General features: G+C 35.6%; 1 protein-coding gene across 1 annotated transcript in view; it reads right to left on the bottom strand.

Moving 5' to 3' along the window:
* Positions 1–454: 454 nt before the first annotated feature.
* cep131 (centrosomal protein 131) overlaps positions 455–16,103 on the bottom strand; it is a 36,581-nt gene continuing 20,932 nt past the window's right edge. The window contains exons 21-27 of the mRNA XM_073827787.1: positions 12,322–12,439; positions 9,353–9,427; positions 8,488–8,630; positions 7,828–8,005; positions 5,230–5,426; positions 5,049–5,109; positions 455–4,954 (exon numbers count right to left, since the gene is read on the bottom strand). Of these exons, the coding sequence (XP_073683888.1) occupies positions 4,883–4,954; positions 5,049–5,109; positions 5,230–5,426; positions 7,828–8,005; positions 8,488–8,630; positions 9,353–9,427; positions 12,322–12,439 (844 nt within the window). The 3' untranslated portion in view covers positions 455–4,882. The remainder of the gene's footprint in view (positions 4,955–5,048; positions 5,110–5,229; positions 5,427–7,827; positions 8,006–8,487; positions 8,631–9,352; positions 9,428–12,321; positions 12,440–16,103) is intronic.

Below are 16,103 nucleotides of genomic sequence, written 5' to 3'. Positions count from 1 at the left end.
GTTATTTACCATTTACCGTTCGATCATTTTAAAATGGACTTGTGGTGTAACAAATTTATTTTTCTAAGTATAAATATTCCTGATGCTGATGGGAATCTTGAAACTGCACATTATAGATAGGAAAAATATTGCAATCATTAATCTTTAGTCATCTATCCAAATAGAAAACAGTAGAAAAAGGATTTTAAAGTGCAAAATTAATGTGGTAATCTAGTTAGATAAGTGCTCCAAAATAAGATTGCAATGGATTGCACTTCAGATGAAACTTGGAAATTCATTCCACCAGTGATAGTGGAACAACTTGAATAGAATAGGGACTAAAAGCCAAACAAAATGCACCAGATCTGAATGTCATTTCAGGGAGTGGACTTTGGAGAATGGGAGTGATTATAATTATTGGGTATTGCAAGAGGGGGAGAAAGAAAAAAAAAAAAAAAAAGAAGTCATCAACAAACTCATTTAAAGATTTATTTTCGTACTGACAAGATTATTATTTTTTATTTCTTGAAAACATAGCTATTAAACTCGACCAAAATACAGAATGTGGGTAAAAGAATCAAATTAAGAGCTACGTGTTAAAGGGCACATTTAAATTACTTAAAAACTTTTGACATGCAAAAACAAAACTCGAAGAGGGAAGGGTAAAATGATCTCAGACATTAATTAAGATAATAAAAGTAGTGTTTCTCAGACCACAGTTACAAAAGGCCAGTAAAATGGCGTCCGGCGCTTGGCTATTAAACACTACGCTCACAAAAGAATGGTTCATTGGCACAAGCGGGACTGAAAAACACCGGCCATGCCAACCACGCTGCCATCCGAAGGCAGAAAGACAGCCAAGGACCTGCATCTGCTGCCAAAATGGACTTCTAACCTTCACGAAACGCATCTGAAACATTCTCAGAATGTTTTAACGGCTTGAACCTCACACTGGGGTTCTGATAAAATGCATCCAACTGACCTTGGATACACACACACACACACATTAAAGTGTGATGTCAACAGGTGACTCATGAAATTATGCCTCAGAGAAATCTCTTTACGCTCGAGTCTGCTGGATACTGCAATTGGTCTCCAGCGAGGACAGTTTGAGCTCAGTCTGGCGATCCCTCTCTGTCCTGAAATGAGACACCTGATCCTCTCATTAGAGAACAGGAATGAGGCACTTTTCATTCTGACCTTTTCTAATGTGGCTGCGTTCAGCAAACAGCTCACACATCAGGAAGAATCTGATATACAAAATCCATCAAAAAATGGTACAAGGAAGGAGTTTTACATTGGGAAGTTGGTTACGGCTTGCTCACGTAGTTAAGCACAATTTAGTTTGGCACAGAAATCAACTTCCCTAACAAAAGAGTATTTTTTTTTTGTAGATAAAGAGGAAATTCGCTTTGGATACAAGAACTGAAGTTGCCTAATCAGATTAAACATCTGGCTCAAACCTTCCCAAGATAACAGTGTTAACATTCACTGCTTTTCTGGCCTGTGTTATTATTGTTCACTTGAAAGCTTTAAAAAAGTCTGCTAATAATCTAAAAGTTGTGTCAAAAATCAATGTAGGGATTTCATAACAGGAAACAATGGAGACTTGTGAGTTTTGAAGCACCTCCCCCACCCTGCCACCCCAACTCCTGCTGAATTGCATTTGTCTCTGTTGCTCTCTTGGGTAGGCCGCTCTCTTGCTATACTGAGAAGAGAGAGAATGAGAGATTGGAGGGCTTTTAGTTGTGCTTGAAACCACAGAGCGAATACCAGTCATGCTACATCTCCCCAGGCTCACAGTCATTTTACCAAGAAGGAGGTTTCCTCATTAACATCTTGGTGTTAATGCTAGAACAACAATCATGTGAAGTAAAAGTAATTTCCAAACAATGGACTACACCTAAATTTAATGTGAAAAGAGTAAACCCTAAAATCCAATTGGCAACTGTTGCAGGATATTCTGAGTTTTCACCTCCTAGTGAATTCCCATGGTTTTTCAATGATCTTTCCAGTCGTTTGGGATTCTTGGATTGGGATTTTTTTTAATCATTTATATTCAGAGTAATAAGCCATTAATTAATCATTCAGACCAATGTGTGAATTGGAGCAATTCTATGGAAGCCCATATCCGCCACTGAATATTAAAACGAAAAAAAAAAAGTTTATTGCAACTTGTTATTTTAAAATTCTGACTTTTTTTTCAGAATTGCATGGTATAAACTCACATTTGTGAGAAATAAAGTCAGAATTGTGAGATAAAGTCAGAATTGCGAAATTATTTCTCGCAATTGTGAGTTTATATCTTGCAATTGTAACTTTTTTTCTCACTACTGCAAGTTTATATCACTTAATTCTGAGAAATATAGTCATAATTGTATGATATAAACTCAATTGTGAGTTAAGTGAAAAACTTTTTTCTCAGATTTGCAACTTTATTTCTCAGAATTAAGAATTTATTTCTCAAAATTGCAACTTTATTTCTCAGAATTGTGACTTTATTTCTTAGAATTGCGACTTTTACGACTATATATCCGAATTATGACTGATGATAATATTAATAATAATAACATTAATTTGCTCACAAATCAGACATTTCTATGGCTGCTATTTAATGTTATTTTAGTAACAATTATATACTATTATAGTATTTATTAATATTTTTAATTGAATCTTTGAATCTTGAATTATTAATATTTGTACTAATTAAAATTAATTATTTTTTATATATTTTCAATTTTCATTTTCATTTTAAGTTTTAGTAGTGTCACTTTTGTTATTCAATTTATTTTTTAATTTATTTAGTTTAGCTTTAGTAATTGTAGTGCTTCAATTCCAGATATAAACTCAATTGCGAGAATTAAAGTCCAAATTGCGAGATAGAAACTCAATTGCGGGAAATAAAGTCAGAATTATGAGATAAAAACTCTCAATGGTGAGAAATAAGTCAGAATTGCAAGATAAAAACTTTCAATAGCCAGAAATAAATTCAGAATTGTGAGATAAAAACTCAATTGCGAGAAATAAAGTCAGAATTGCAAGATAAAAACTTGCAACTGCGAGAAACAAAATCAGAATTGTGAGATAAAAACTCAATTGCTAGAAATAAAGTATTCTAATATTAAATTAAACTAATAATATTAAAATATACTAATACTAATTACTAATCATTTTAGTAGTTTTAATGCTTTATATCCAACTTATTTCAATTTTATTTCTAATTTTCGTTTAGATTTTTAAAATTTAGGTTTTCCATTTAATATTTAGATTTCATTTTTATTTCAGTTAGTGAAAACAATTTTTAGCCACTTTTACCTATAGTATATATTTATTATTTCTATGTATATATTTACTATTTCATTTCCACTCGATTTTAAAATTTCCTGAAACTTCAATGACCGCGACAACCGTGTATGTTGATTCAGAAACCTCCAACTTGGCAAATCTGTGTACCACGTTTTGTTAAACCCAGCTCTACTTTTCCTAACCATAAACACTGTCATCCTTTTAATTTACTATCCATCTGATATTTTTATCTACCCAACTTTCTACATCCATCTCAACTGAACCTCAACCAGGTCTCTCACCTCAGTTTATGACATCTTATTACTGTGAGAGCTGTGCAACCTACTGTCAAGTCCCTATCAATCTAAAGAGACACTCCATACTTCTCTTCACCATCTACTGCTCTGCTGTCAACATACCTTCTAAAATCTCTATCGTCTAACTGTGCTGCCATCATTTCTCTGATGTCTACACTAGAACTGGGCCTCACCGAGAGCTCTGTGTGAGCATGTTTAGGTGTCCTAAGGGCTTTTGGGACATCTCCTGTAATTTAGAGATAGCTCAGAGGGGCATTAGGACAAAAGGCATCTGTATGCAATGCACAAAAGGCAAGGGGAGTGGGGATGTTTGTGTTGGTGGGGGGGTTAAGCTTCTCCTCTTTAATGTAAAGGGTTAACTTGTCTACTCGATTTCATAGCCTTTGCCTGTCCACTGTAATCTCCACCCATTTTCCTTATTCCAGTGCTGGAGAGAGACGGGTATGCAGTTACAGAAACATCTGGAACATTTTACTGTGAATGCCTTTGTGCCCAGTAAAAGGGGCTTTCCACTTCTTGGGTGAACTCACTAAAGCATGCAGATTTAACCCCTTAATCAAAATATCAAATGTAAAAAATGCTATTTTGCATAAAGAAAATAAAGCTTACTTTAGGACCATTTTGCATTGTGTAAATTTTCATGACACTGTTTTACATTTGAGGGCTTTGTAACTCCTATTAATCTCAATTGTGATTTTCATTAGATTTCCATGACTAAAGTGAGTATTATACAACCATAAATTAAAAGTAAACAAAAAAAAAAAAAAGTATAAATACTTTACAACTTAAATAATATATTTAACACAGAAACTGTTTAGTTTTGCTTAGACAAAAGACATTTCTTACTTATATATTTTGATTCTGGGGTGAAATGTCCACAAGTTTATGAGGCAAGGTTTTATAAGTTTCAACAACAAACTAGATCTAAACTTCAGTGAGGAAATTGTGTGTGTGTGTGTTTTTTTCTATGCTTAAATTCATTTGGCTGTGTCAAACCGGTGGCTGAAAGGAGTCTGTAATTTGGTCATATCCGTGCAAGAGAGACCCACAAAAGCCTCTCCAGGAATCCTGGAGAAGATTAAATTCCTCTCTTATTTCTTGCCTTGTTCCCATGGGAATGCCAACGGCTGCCTTTCTGGATGAGAAGTCTGGTGGAACCAAAACGTTCATCCAGAATCCATCAAAACAAATAAAACCGAAAACTAAAAAACTAAAAGAAAGTTTCTTTGTGCAGGAAGATGGACGGTATGACAGAAGGAAAGGGCTGTGGGGGATCTCTTGGGGATCAATACCCTTGTCAATCATTTCCCTAACAGCAGTTTTCTCTGCTGTTCCAACAAAGACTCAAGATGATCTGCTCTCTTCACTGCAGCCTGAAAGACAAAGGAGAAGCAAAGAAAATAGTTGTAAATCAAAACATACACAGGCAACAGGCAAATACACTGAATCAGATGTGTTACTATTTACCTCATGCTGCTTCCGCAGGTTATTAACAGTCTCTTCCTTCTTCAAAATAGCTGACTTCACTCTATAATAGAAAGAGAGAGTATTTTCATTGTGTATGAGACCAAAAACTTAAACCAAGCATATAGGGAACATTTCATCTTCCAAACAAGGAACTAATAGAAAAATACTCTTCGCCTCTGACCTTTGATGCACTTCTGCAAGTTCCTCTTCTTTCTCTCTGGTCACTTTTTCTACTTCTAAGCGCAGTCGTGCCTTGGCCTCAGAGACCTCCATTTTCATCCTCCTATTCTCTTCCTCCGTCTCGACCAGCCGTTCTGCAAACTCCTGTCTGATCACTTCTGCTAGACTACGGCGCTCATCTGATAACTTGTCACGGGCCTGTGAGCCACAACATAAAAAGAGTGCAAAACAAAGCATGAGGAAGGAAGCTGAGTGAAAACCATGAAAAACAAACAAAACAAAATAAGTGATTCTTAGGAGAGCAAATCTTATAAAGCAAATGGGTAACACTTTATTTTACAGTCTCTTAACTGGTTGCTTATTAGCATGCATATTACTAGAATATTATCCATTTATTAGTACTAATTAAGCACATATTAATGCCTTATTCTACATCTCTAATTCTACCCAATACCTAAACTTAACAACTACCTTACTAACTAATAAGAAGTAGAAAATTAGGAATTTATTGAGGGAAAAGTCGTAGTTAATAGTGAATAAGTGTTCACTATTCTAAAGTGTTACCAGCAATTGTAGCAGAGAATGGGTGCCGTCAAAAAAAAAAAAAAAAAAAGTCCAAACGACTGATAAAAACATCACAATAACTGACAAGTAATCCACCCGACTCCAGTCAATCTGTAAATGTCTTACAAAGTGAAAAGCTGCATTTTTGTAAGAAACTTTTAACTTTGCTTCAAAAAAAATTTCATAATCCATTATAATTAAAAAAAAATCATAATCCATAATAACACTATTTTTACCTATAACATAACCTATTTTTAGAACAGTTTTGGCTTATAAAAGCTGCACGATCAGTGCATATTTCTCTCCTGATTCATACAAGACAACTTTTTCACTGAAGGCAGCATTATTATGGATTATAGACTCGCAACGGTTTAAAGTTTAAAATGTCTTAATGATGGATTCATTTATCACAAACATGCAGCTTTTCACTTCATAAAACATTCATTGATGGATTGGATTTGTGATGTTTTTATCAGTTGTTTGGACATTCTTATAGCACTCATTCACTGCAGAGGACTCACTGGTGAGCAAGTGTAATGTAATGTTATGCTAAACTTCTGTTCTGTTGTGATAAAGAAATAAACTCATCCACATCTTGGATGAACTAAGGGAGAGTATATTTCAAGCAAATTTTGATTTTTGGGTGAAATAGGCTTTATTTATTATATGAAATTATTATAATTTTAGGGATAAATTTAATTAATTTTACACTACCAGTCAAAAGTTTTTGAACAGCAAGATTTTTTATGTTTTTTTAGAAGACTCTTCTGCTAATAGAGCCTGCATTTATGTGATCCAAAGCACAGCAGAAACTGTGAAATTTTGAAATATTTTTAATATTTAAAATAACTGTTTTACATTTGAATATATTAAAAAATGGATTTATTCCTGTGATTTCAAAGCTGAATTTTTAGCATCATTACTCCAGTGACATGATCCGTCAGAAATAATTCTAATATTCTGATTTGCTGCTCAAAAAACAATTATTATTATTATGTTGAAAACAGCCAAGTAGATTTTTTCAGGTGTCTTTGATGAATAGAAAGTTCAGGAGAACAGCATTTATCTGAAATAGAAATCTTTTGTAACATTATAAATATCTTTATCATCACTTTTGATCGACTTACAGCATCCTTGCTAAACAAAAATATTAATTTCTTTATCTTTATCAAAAAATGCTGAAAAAATGTACTTAATGGTTTTAAATATTGATAATAATAATAATAATAATAATAATAATAATAATAATAATAATAATAATAAAAAAAAACAGTTTCTTGAACAGCAAACCAGCATATTAGAATGATTTCTGAATGATCATGTGACACTGAAGACTGGAGTAATGATGCTGAAAATTTAGCTTTGATCACAGGAATAAATTACTTTTTTAAATATATTCAAATAGAAAACAGTTATTTTAAATGGTAAAAATATTTTAAAATTTGACTGTTTTTACTGTACTTAGAATCAAATAAAGGCAGGCCTGGTGAGCAGAAGAGACTTCTTTAAAAAGACATAAAAAAATCTTACTGTGCAAAAACTTTTGACTGGTAGAGTATGACATTCACCCCTGTATCTATGCGAGTGAAGCAACTGGCCTGGTGTGTCACGTGCTAACTCTATGAGGCTTGACATCTTATATAACAACAATCGGTTAGACCACAATCTATTTTCAGTCGTTTCACACAGTGGCAGTGACACTCAGGTGTGACGTTAAACAGAAAGGGTCCAAAGTCATTCAGCATATCACGCGATGCCTAGCTTTTGTCCTGAATGACTAACTCACTGACTCAAAGTGATGCTTTGTTTTGGTGTTATTTGGTGTTAGACTTAAATTAGTCTAAATAAATTCTAATTACTGTTTGTTCATTTAAGACCACTTATTAATAATACAATCATTAGAGACCCAGAATAGTTACTTGAAAACTGAATCCCTTTGGTTACCATCTCAACAAAGAGTCTGTCGATTTATAAGTAACCTATATGCGTTAATGAGTGTGGACTAGCAAAGCAGTGTCACCATATTGACTGTTACCTGGGTGAGGTCGCTTATCTCCTGCTCGCGTTGTCGTAAAAGCGACTGCAGCCGGAGGAGCTCTGCCTCCATCTCATTGTGTTTCTCTCTAATCTCCTGCTGTTTCTGCAGGGCTGTTCTCTCCGAACGCTCAAGGTCTCTGAGCTCGGCCTCGTATTTCTCCCTCACGCGCTTTATCCTGGACACACAAGTATACATACCATACAAATTTACATTCAGTTTGGAAAAAAACCACAGCTCTTCTGTCATATGTTAAAAGGATGGGCTTAAATGTAAATGGGAAAGTGCAAATTGTCTAGACCCACAAGTATTTAGTTTTATTCAAAACCTGCTGAAACTATCAATCTATGATGATAATTTGAATTGGAGGGAGCAAGCAGGATGCAAAAGTGAAATTTGAATAAAATGCCAGTCTTCAGTGTCATCCTGTCTTCCAATCATCCTTCAGAAATCATTCTAATATGCTAATTATTACAATAAATAATTGCTTTTGTACTGGTTTACAAGCAAATTAGTCAGCAGGAAAACTTACAATCTTTGCTAATTAAACAGATGCACATTTACTTCTACTGAAATGCATGTGGGTTGAACTGTAACATCCTGTGCTATCCAGATCTCCAGTGACATTTAGGCTCACACAAACAGGAAGAGGAAACACACCGGTTGTCGGCAGCTCTCTCGCACTCCTCTCTTGCCCCTCTGGTCTCCTCCTCTAGTCTATGAATGGCCAGCTCGATCTCTTTGTCTCTCCCACGACGCACTTCCTCTTTAAGCTCCCTTTCTCTGGTTAGCAGCCATGCTTCCTGTGAAAGGAAACACAGTGTTCTTAGATCAACACGGAGACTTTTTAACCTCACGTTAATTTGCAGTTGTAAACCATCTGTGGCCTTGTTAATACAGAGATATTTGACAGCATTTGTTTGAACTAGGGGTGTGTAAACACACTAAGCCTGAGAAATTACAACACAGCCAAGTACTTTGTTAATACCTTCAACTTTTGTTGACATAAGATGGATTATAATGGAGGTCATTTACATTTGGAAAGCATTTGCTAAGAAATTCTGACTAGGTTAGAGCAATAAAATATAACAATAACCTACCATTCAAAAGTTTGGAGTGTTTTATTTTATTATTTAGTTTTGAAAGTCTTTTATGCTCACCAAGATTGCATTTATTTGATCAAAAATACAGTACAAATGATAATATTGTAAAATATTATTACAATTTAAAAAAAAACCTTTTCTATTTTCATATATTTTAAAATGTAATTTATTTTTGCGATGCAAAGCTGAATTTTTAGCAGCCATTACTCCAGTCTTCATTGTCACATGATCCTTTATCATCACCAATCATTCTAATATGATGAATCGGTGCTCAAGAACATATTGAAAACAGTTGTGCAGCCTAATATTTCTGTGGAAACAGATACTTCTCAAATATGCATTTTCTCACTGTAAACATGCAAAATATGCACAGAATAAGATAAAATATACAAGATAATATATGTGAGGTCAAAAACACATACCTCTTTTTTCATGTAATTTTCTTCCCATGTCTGTTTCTCAATCTCAAGTCTTTCCTTCAGGGCCTTTATTTCAACCTAATGAGAAATACAGACAAAAACGCAATTAAACAGAACCAAAAGAATAGGATATTATTCAATATCACCACAACAAAGGTGCTTTCAACCTCTGCAAACATATGTTCACATTTCTAAACAAACAGGTAATTTGTGTTCTGTGCCTGAAAGCCTTAAAGGTCCACTGAAGTGCCTTGAAACACGCAGCGTTATTCTATGTGGTGACGTACTTTTAACTGAAACAAAAACATATCACCAAGCCCCGCCCACTAATTTTGAATAGCCAATAGCGTTCCATTAATATCTGCTCGGGCCACAGCCGTTGAGCTCGGTAAAGCCGCATTTATAAGCTTATGACAGCCACAGACTAATAAATTACCCCACAGATTCAATATGAAACTCTTGTTAAAACGAATTAGTGATCATAATCATGCTGAGGCTGTGTAGTTTAATACATGCCGATCGCACATATGAGCGCATATGATCTGCTCCGTGTATTGCGTCTCTGTGTAGGGGGCGGGACAATACGGACTCTAGAGAGCATTTGATTGGACAGAACGTTTGATGAGAAACTGAAGTGCACGGTGATATCATCAAAATCCTTGATTCATATTAGCGGAAGTGACGAGACTGTAAGTTTTGAATGCTCATATCTTGTAAACGTGAATTTTGTCTTTGTTTTGAAGCACACTAACTTATAGATAACCTTAAGGCTAATATATTCCTACTAAAAGCCAAAAAACTTTAATTTTGATTTCAGGGGGACTTTAAAGGGATAGTTCGAGCATTTAAGACATGAAGTTGTATGCAATCCTTATCAGCACTATAGTGTATACACACTGACCCACACTGCGTTCACCTCCCTGGTCAGAGTTCTGGCCGCTGGAAGTTTTTCAAGAAAGTAGTCACGGTTAGTTTCCGGGGCCTCAAAACTGTGCGTTTTTACGTGAAAAAAATATATGCGTTTCAAAGCTTGATTAATTTACATCACAAAAAACACTCCTGACAAAAATCATACCTCAGTTTTAATCGGCACTATTTTCTTTCCGTTTCCATCAATCCGCGCTGCTGTCAGTTCGCACGTTCCGATCAGCTGTTCCATTACACACTCGAATGACAACGACGTAAAAAGTAGAAAATTAACAATGGTGCGAACTTGTAAATTCCCAGGTTGTGACCACAAGAACGTGCAGGGATCGCCGTTCAGATTCCATCGTTTTCCTGTTTCTGATATAGTTATGAGACAGCTTTGGCTGGTTGCCATCGGCTACTCTGCGGGAGCTAAAATATCCAGTATCAAGGATTTTCGTGTGTGCAATGCTCACTTCAGCGAAGACGATTACATCCCCAACCAAGGAGGAAAAATAAAAAAAACGGATTTTAAAGAGTTCTGCTGTACCAGTACCACGGGTAAGCTCTATTTACTAACTTTATGTCGCATACGACAGGTTTATTTTGAAGCTAACGTCGGTTTTTAGGCTAACGTTACACTGAGAATATTCTAACCGGGGCAGTGATAGCATCGACAATAATCGACTGTCTATGTGGTGAGAAAATCGGCAAATGTCATAACTAATGAATTTAATTGAATCTTTAAAACACAACAAAATATGATGCTTTGCTATATTTGTTATTGTCTGTAACTATGCGGAACGTGTGTCGGTATCATCGTGTTATCCTGTATCCTACATACAGGTAGGTCAAAAACCAGGTATCTCCAACTCCGGTCATCGTGAGCTACATTCCTGCAGCTCGATGTTTTCCTATGACAGGACACCTTTCTCAAATGAGACATTCTGTACAAGCCTGCTAAGTACACGTTGATTTGAGTCAGGTGTGTTGCATCAGAGAAAGACTAAAACCAGCAAGACAGTAGCTCACGAGGACTGGAGATCCCATGTCTAAACTGTACAGTAAACAATCTGATGTTTAGACTCCTGTGGAAATCACGTGAAACGAGGTCTGATATAAAAATATATATATATCGTCTGTTCCGTCTGACATTGTGCTAAAATTGGTTTCATCATCAGAAGTTTCGTAGTCAGACATGTTGTCAGCGAGTCGCGCTATCAACAGCTGATCGGAACGTGCGAACTGACAGCAGCGCGGATTGATGGAAACGGAAAGAATATAGTGCCGATTAAAACTGAGGTATGATTTTTGTCAGGAGTGTTTTTTGTGATGTAAATTAATCAAGCTTTGAAACGCATATATTTTTTTCACGTAAAAACGCACAGTTTTGAGGCCCCGGAAACTAACCGTGACTACTTTCTTGAAAAACTTCCAGCGGCCAGAACTCTGACCAGGGAGGTGAACGCAGTGTGGGTCAGTGTGTATACACTATAGTGCTGATAAGGACTGAATACAACTTCATGTCTTAAATGCTCGAACTATCCCTTTAAGGCTAGGTTTAGAAAAGGGATGATGCATATAGGAGAATGGAGGAAGGAGATAAGTGTTGCATAGTATAACAAATATTCAGAAGACATTTCCTGAAACGTAAAAACCGGTTGGTATCACTAAAACTGAAAGTTGACACACATTTACTGCTGGCTTCCAGTTGTTTGCTGATTCAGACCGAATGACTGCATCACGTTTTAATGCTGTTTAACTGGGCATTACTCACATAAAGTATTAGTTATACAACAAAAGCATGTGATTTGATGTGTAACAATTAAAAGTGATTCACAAAGCCTCAAATGCGTAGTTAACAACCTCATGTGTCACCAAACGTGGATAACTTCCTTTTTTGTGTGGAAGACACACTAAAAAAAATACAAGCTTTATTCTATACAATAAAAGTGAATGCTATAAAAGTTATTTGCTACACATATCCTTTTATGTTAAAGTGAAAGAGGGTGAGAAAAATGTTTTAATACATCTGTTTGTGTATGAGAAGAAGTGCAGATCTTTACCTGGTGTCGTCTCTCCTGGTCTTCTCTGCTTTTCTCCAGCTCTTCTCTCAGCGCTCTTGATGCCAAAGAGCTGTTGCCTTCCAACTGCTTCCTTAAGTCCTCCAGCTCAGCATGCTGCCTATTTGACACACAAACATATTCCCATTTAGTTATAACTTAAAGGAGTAGTTCACTTTCAGACCAAAACTTATAAATAATGTACTCACCCCCTTGTCATCTAAGATGTTCATGTCATATGTTTTTTGAAGAAAACATTTCAGGATTTCTCTCCATATAATGGACTTCTATGGAGCCCCCGAGTTTGAACTTCCAAAATGCAGCTTCAGAGGGCTCTAAATGATCACAGCCGAGGAAAGAAGGGTCTTCTCTAGCAAAACTATCTTCTTCCTCGGCTGGGATCATTTAGAGCCCTTTGAAGCTGCATTTAAACTGCATTTTGGAAGTTCAAACTTGGGGGCACCATAGAAGTCAATTATATGGAGAGAAATCCTGAAACGTTTTCCTCAAAAAACAATTTCTTTACGACTGAAGAAAGAAAGACATGAACATCTTGATGACAAGGGGGTGAGTACATTATCTGTAATTTTTTTTACTCCTTTAACTTTCGTCTAGTCCCTCTCTTTTGTACACTCACTGCAAAAAGAACATGCACTTAACTGCCGTAGCCAGGGCCTAAAATTATATATGTATATGTAAGGAAATTTAACAATGCAATGTAGCCATTTAGAATAAAATAATCTTTTCCGAACATAAGATCATCATGATTAGCTGTTCGGTCATCAACGTCAAAAGCGAATCCAATAATGGAATACAAACGGGCTGATAAGGTCAGAGCAGTGTGATGGCCAGCTTGTTCCTGAGATTCTAATAACTTTTACCTGTGAAGATATTGCTGCTTCATTTGGGAAGAATAACATTTCCCTTCTTTATCCTTCAAAATGCATGGTTTTGGTGAGTTACCTCGTAAACGTAGTCTTATATGTGACCCTGGACCACAAAACCAGTCATAAGGTGAAATTTGACAAAACTGAGATTTATACATCATATGAAAGCTCAATAAATAAGCTTTCTATTGATGTATGGTTTGTTAGGATAGGACAATATTTGGCTGAGATACATCTATTTGAAATGAGAAATCTGAGGATGCAAAAAAATCAAAAAGACTGAGAAAATCACCTTTAAAGTTGTCCAAATTAGGTTCTTAATGCATATTACAAATCAAAAATTACATTTTGATATGTTTACAGTAGGAATTTTACAAAAAATCTTCATGGAACATGATCTTTACTTAATTTCCTAATGATTTTTGACATAAAAGAAAAATAAATAATTTTGACCCATACAATGTATTTTTGGCTATTGCTACAAATATACCCCAGCGACTTAAGACTGGTTTTGTTGTCCAGGGTCACATATAGGTTAAAATGTAGTCTTAAATGAAGATAATCAGATGTTTGTCAGATATGCGTCATGTGCATCAGGTTTTAAAGAGGCTGCGCTGCTTTTAAAGTGAAACCTGCTAAAGTCTGTCATTGATGTAAATCAAAGAACAAAAGAAAAAGATAATCACTCTACTGCTCTAGTTGCTGATTACCTTTTGTAGCTTGAATAAAGGTTAATCTGTAGAATTTATGCATATACAATTTATAGGTTAGGTAAAGATTGTTTTAAAATCACCTAAAATATGTAATAACAGCTTTCAATTATACTGTAATGTTGAATGGCTATAATTAACAGGTAAAACTGAGGAAACATGCATTTAATAGAGACACCAGTAGCAGGACAAATTAAAAACAGTGTAAGTATGTTTAGTTATTGTAGTAGTAATAACTGGATGGGTTAAATGCAGGGCACAAATTCCAAGTATGGGTCACCATACTTGGCCATAAGTCACGTCCTTTCCTTTTACTTTAAACTAAATCTGAATAACTGTGATGTTTGCCATAATGTTTTCTACAAACATTTTTTAGATATACTACCAGTCTTCTGAATGTCTTCTGCTCACCAGGCCTGCACTTATTTTTTGATCCAGAATACAGCAAAAGCAGTAATATTGTGAAATATTTTTACTATTTAAAATAACTGCTTTCTATTTGAATATATTTAAAAACGTAATTTATAACTGTGATCAAAGCTACATTTTCAGCATCATTACTCCAGTCTTCAGTCACATGATCCTTCAGAAATCATTGTAATATGCTGATTTGCTGTTCAAGAAACATATTTTTTTTTATTATTATAATTATTATCAATATTTAAAACTGTTGAGTAAATTGTTTTCAGGATTCTTTGATGAATAGAAAGATCCAAAGTTCAGCATTTATCTGAAACAAAAAGCTTTTTTTATACACTATACCATTCAAAAGATTTGAGTCAGTATATGTAAGGAATAATTGACGACGGGCCGTAGAATTCTTAGAAAATAATGCACACCAGAGGTGGTGATGCGGTCACGACGCGAAGCGGAGTGGCCGTTACACCTCGGGTGTGCATTATTTTCGTAGAATTCTACGGCCCGAAGTCAATTATTCCGCTTATACTACAGTTACCACACCTCAAGACATCGATCAAGTGATATATTTCAAGACATTCGTCCGGTTTTTATCCTTAAAATGCTATTGTGAGTAGGATTAATTTCTTACGCAGCTCATTCAACAGCTTCGTTGCTAGTTCCAAAACGTCATTTTAGAACTAACGACGCTCGGGCTGTTAATAGCAAAATAATGCCGTTAATAATGAAGTTTAGACAGACCGAAAGACAAGCAGACAGACGGAAAGAGTGAGGGAGAGAAACTAAGTGTATGACTTTACCCCTCTCACCTCTGTGTCTCTCAAGGGTGACTGGCAGCATCGTCTCTAACAGTTAAAGCTCATTTTCTTCAAGACCACGCCGTTGTTACCTTGCGTGTGAGAGCTGTCATGTCGTTTTTAAGTAGAGCAGCGCTAACAACATTAGCGCGAATGCTAACGCGAGTGCAAACTGTACTGTTATGTGTGTGCGTCTGTGAGGTGAGTGAGAAGAGGGCGAGAGAAATAGAGTTTGTGCTTTCCGTACATAATAAAACGTAATATATTGTGGAAAAAACATGGAAATAATCTGTCGTTTTTATCCTGATGTTTACTGTATTTATAAGTTTGGCCAGTGTCATTGTGGGTTTTAGTTATTTTGCTGTTTTGGGCTGTAAGGACCTTTGAAATAACTGAAATCGTATGGCGAAGTGATATAGACATGCACTGCGGTCTAAAGCTGCCTGGAACTACGTTCGCCGTGCGTTTCCCTGAATATAATGCACACCTCTAGAACGTTCGTCAGCCAATCAGATTCAAGCATTCAACGGCCCTGTAGTATAAATATATATATATATATATATATATTTATATTAGGGGTGGGCATAGATTAATTTTTTTAATCTAGATTAAATCTTGGAATTAATCTAGATTAATCTAGATTAAAATGGCTAATTTGAATTCTGCTGAAGGCATTTTCAGAATATGTGTGCTACCCAAATAATGATTAAAAGTGAGTCTTCGAGAACGGGCCAGGTGGCGCATTAGATCAGGCGCTCATCCCCTGTTTCCAAAATGCATCACAAACTGCTTGACAATTGCATTTACAACATAATTACCTATACAAACTTGTGTAACCAAGTACCAACGTTGCCGGTAAATACACAGACGCGCACGGGCATGGATTTCTCCGTGCTTTGATTAAACTGCGTTGCTTTTAGAAGCATCAATTCAGTTGTTGCATATAGTTTAATGTCTTTATTTCGGGATTATCA

This window comes from Garra rufa, chromosome 22, assembly GCF_049309525.1.
Source record: "Garra rufa chromosome 22, GarRuf1.0, whole genome shotgun sequence".
Taxonomy (NCBI): domain Eukaryota; kingdom Metazoa; phylum Chordata; class Actinopteri; order Cypriniformes; family Cyprinidae; genus Garra; species Garra rufa.
Note: the sequence above shows the minus strand (reverse complement) of the source record. Positions and strands in the feature narration are given on the sequence as shown.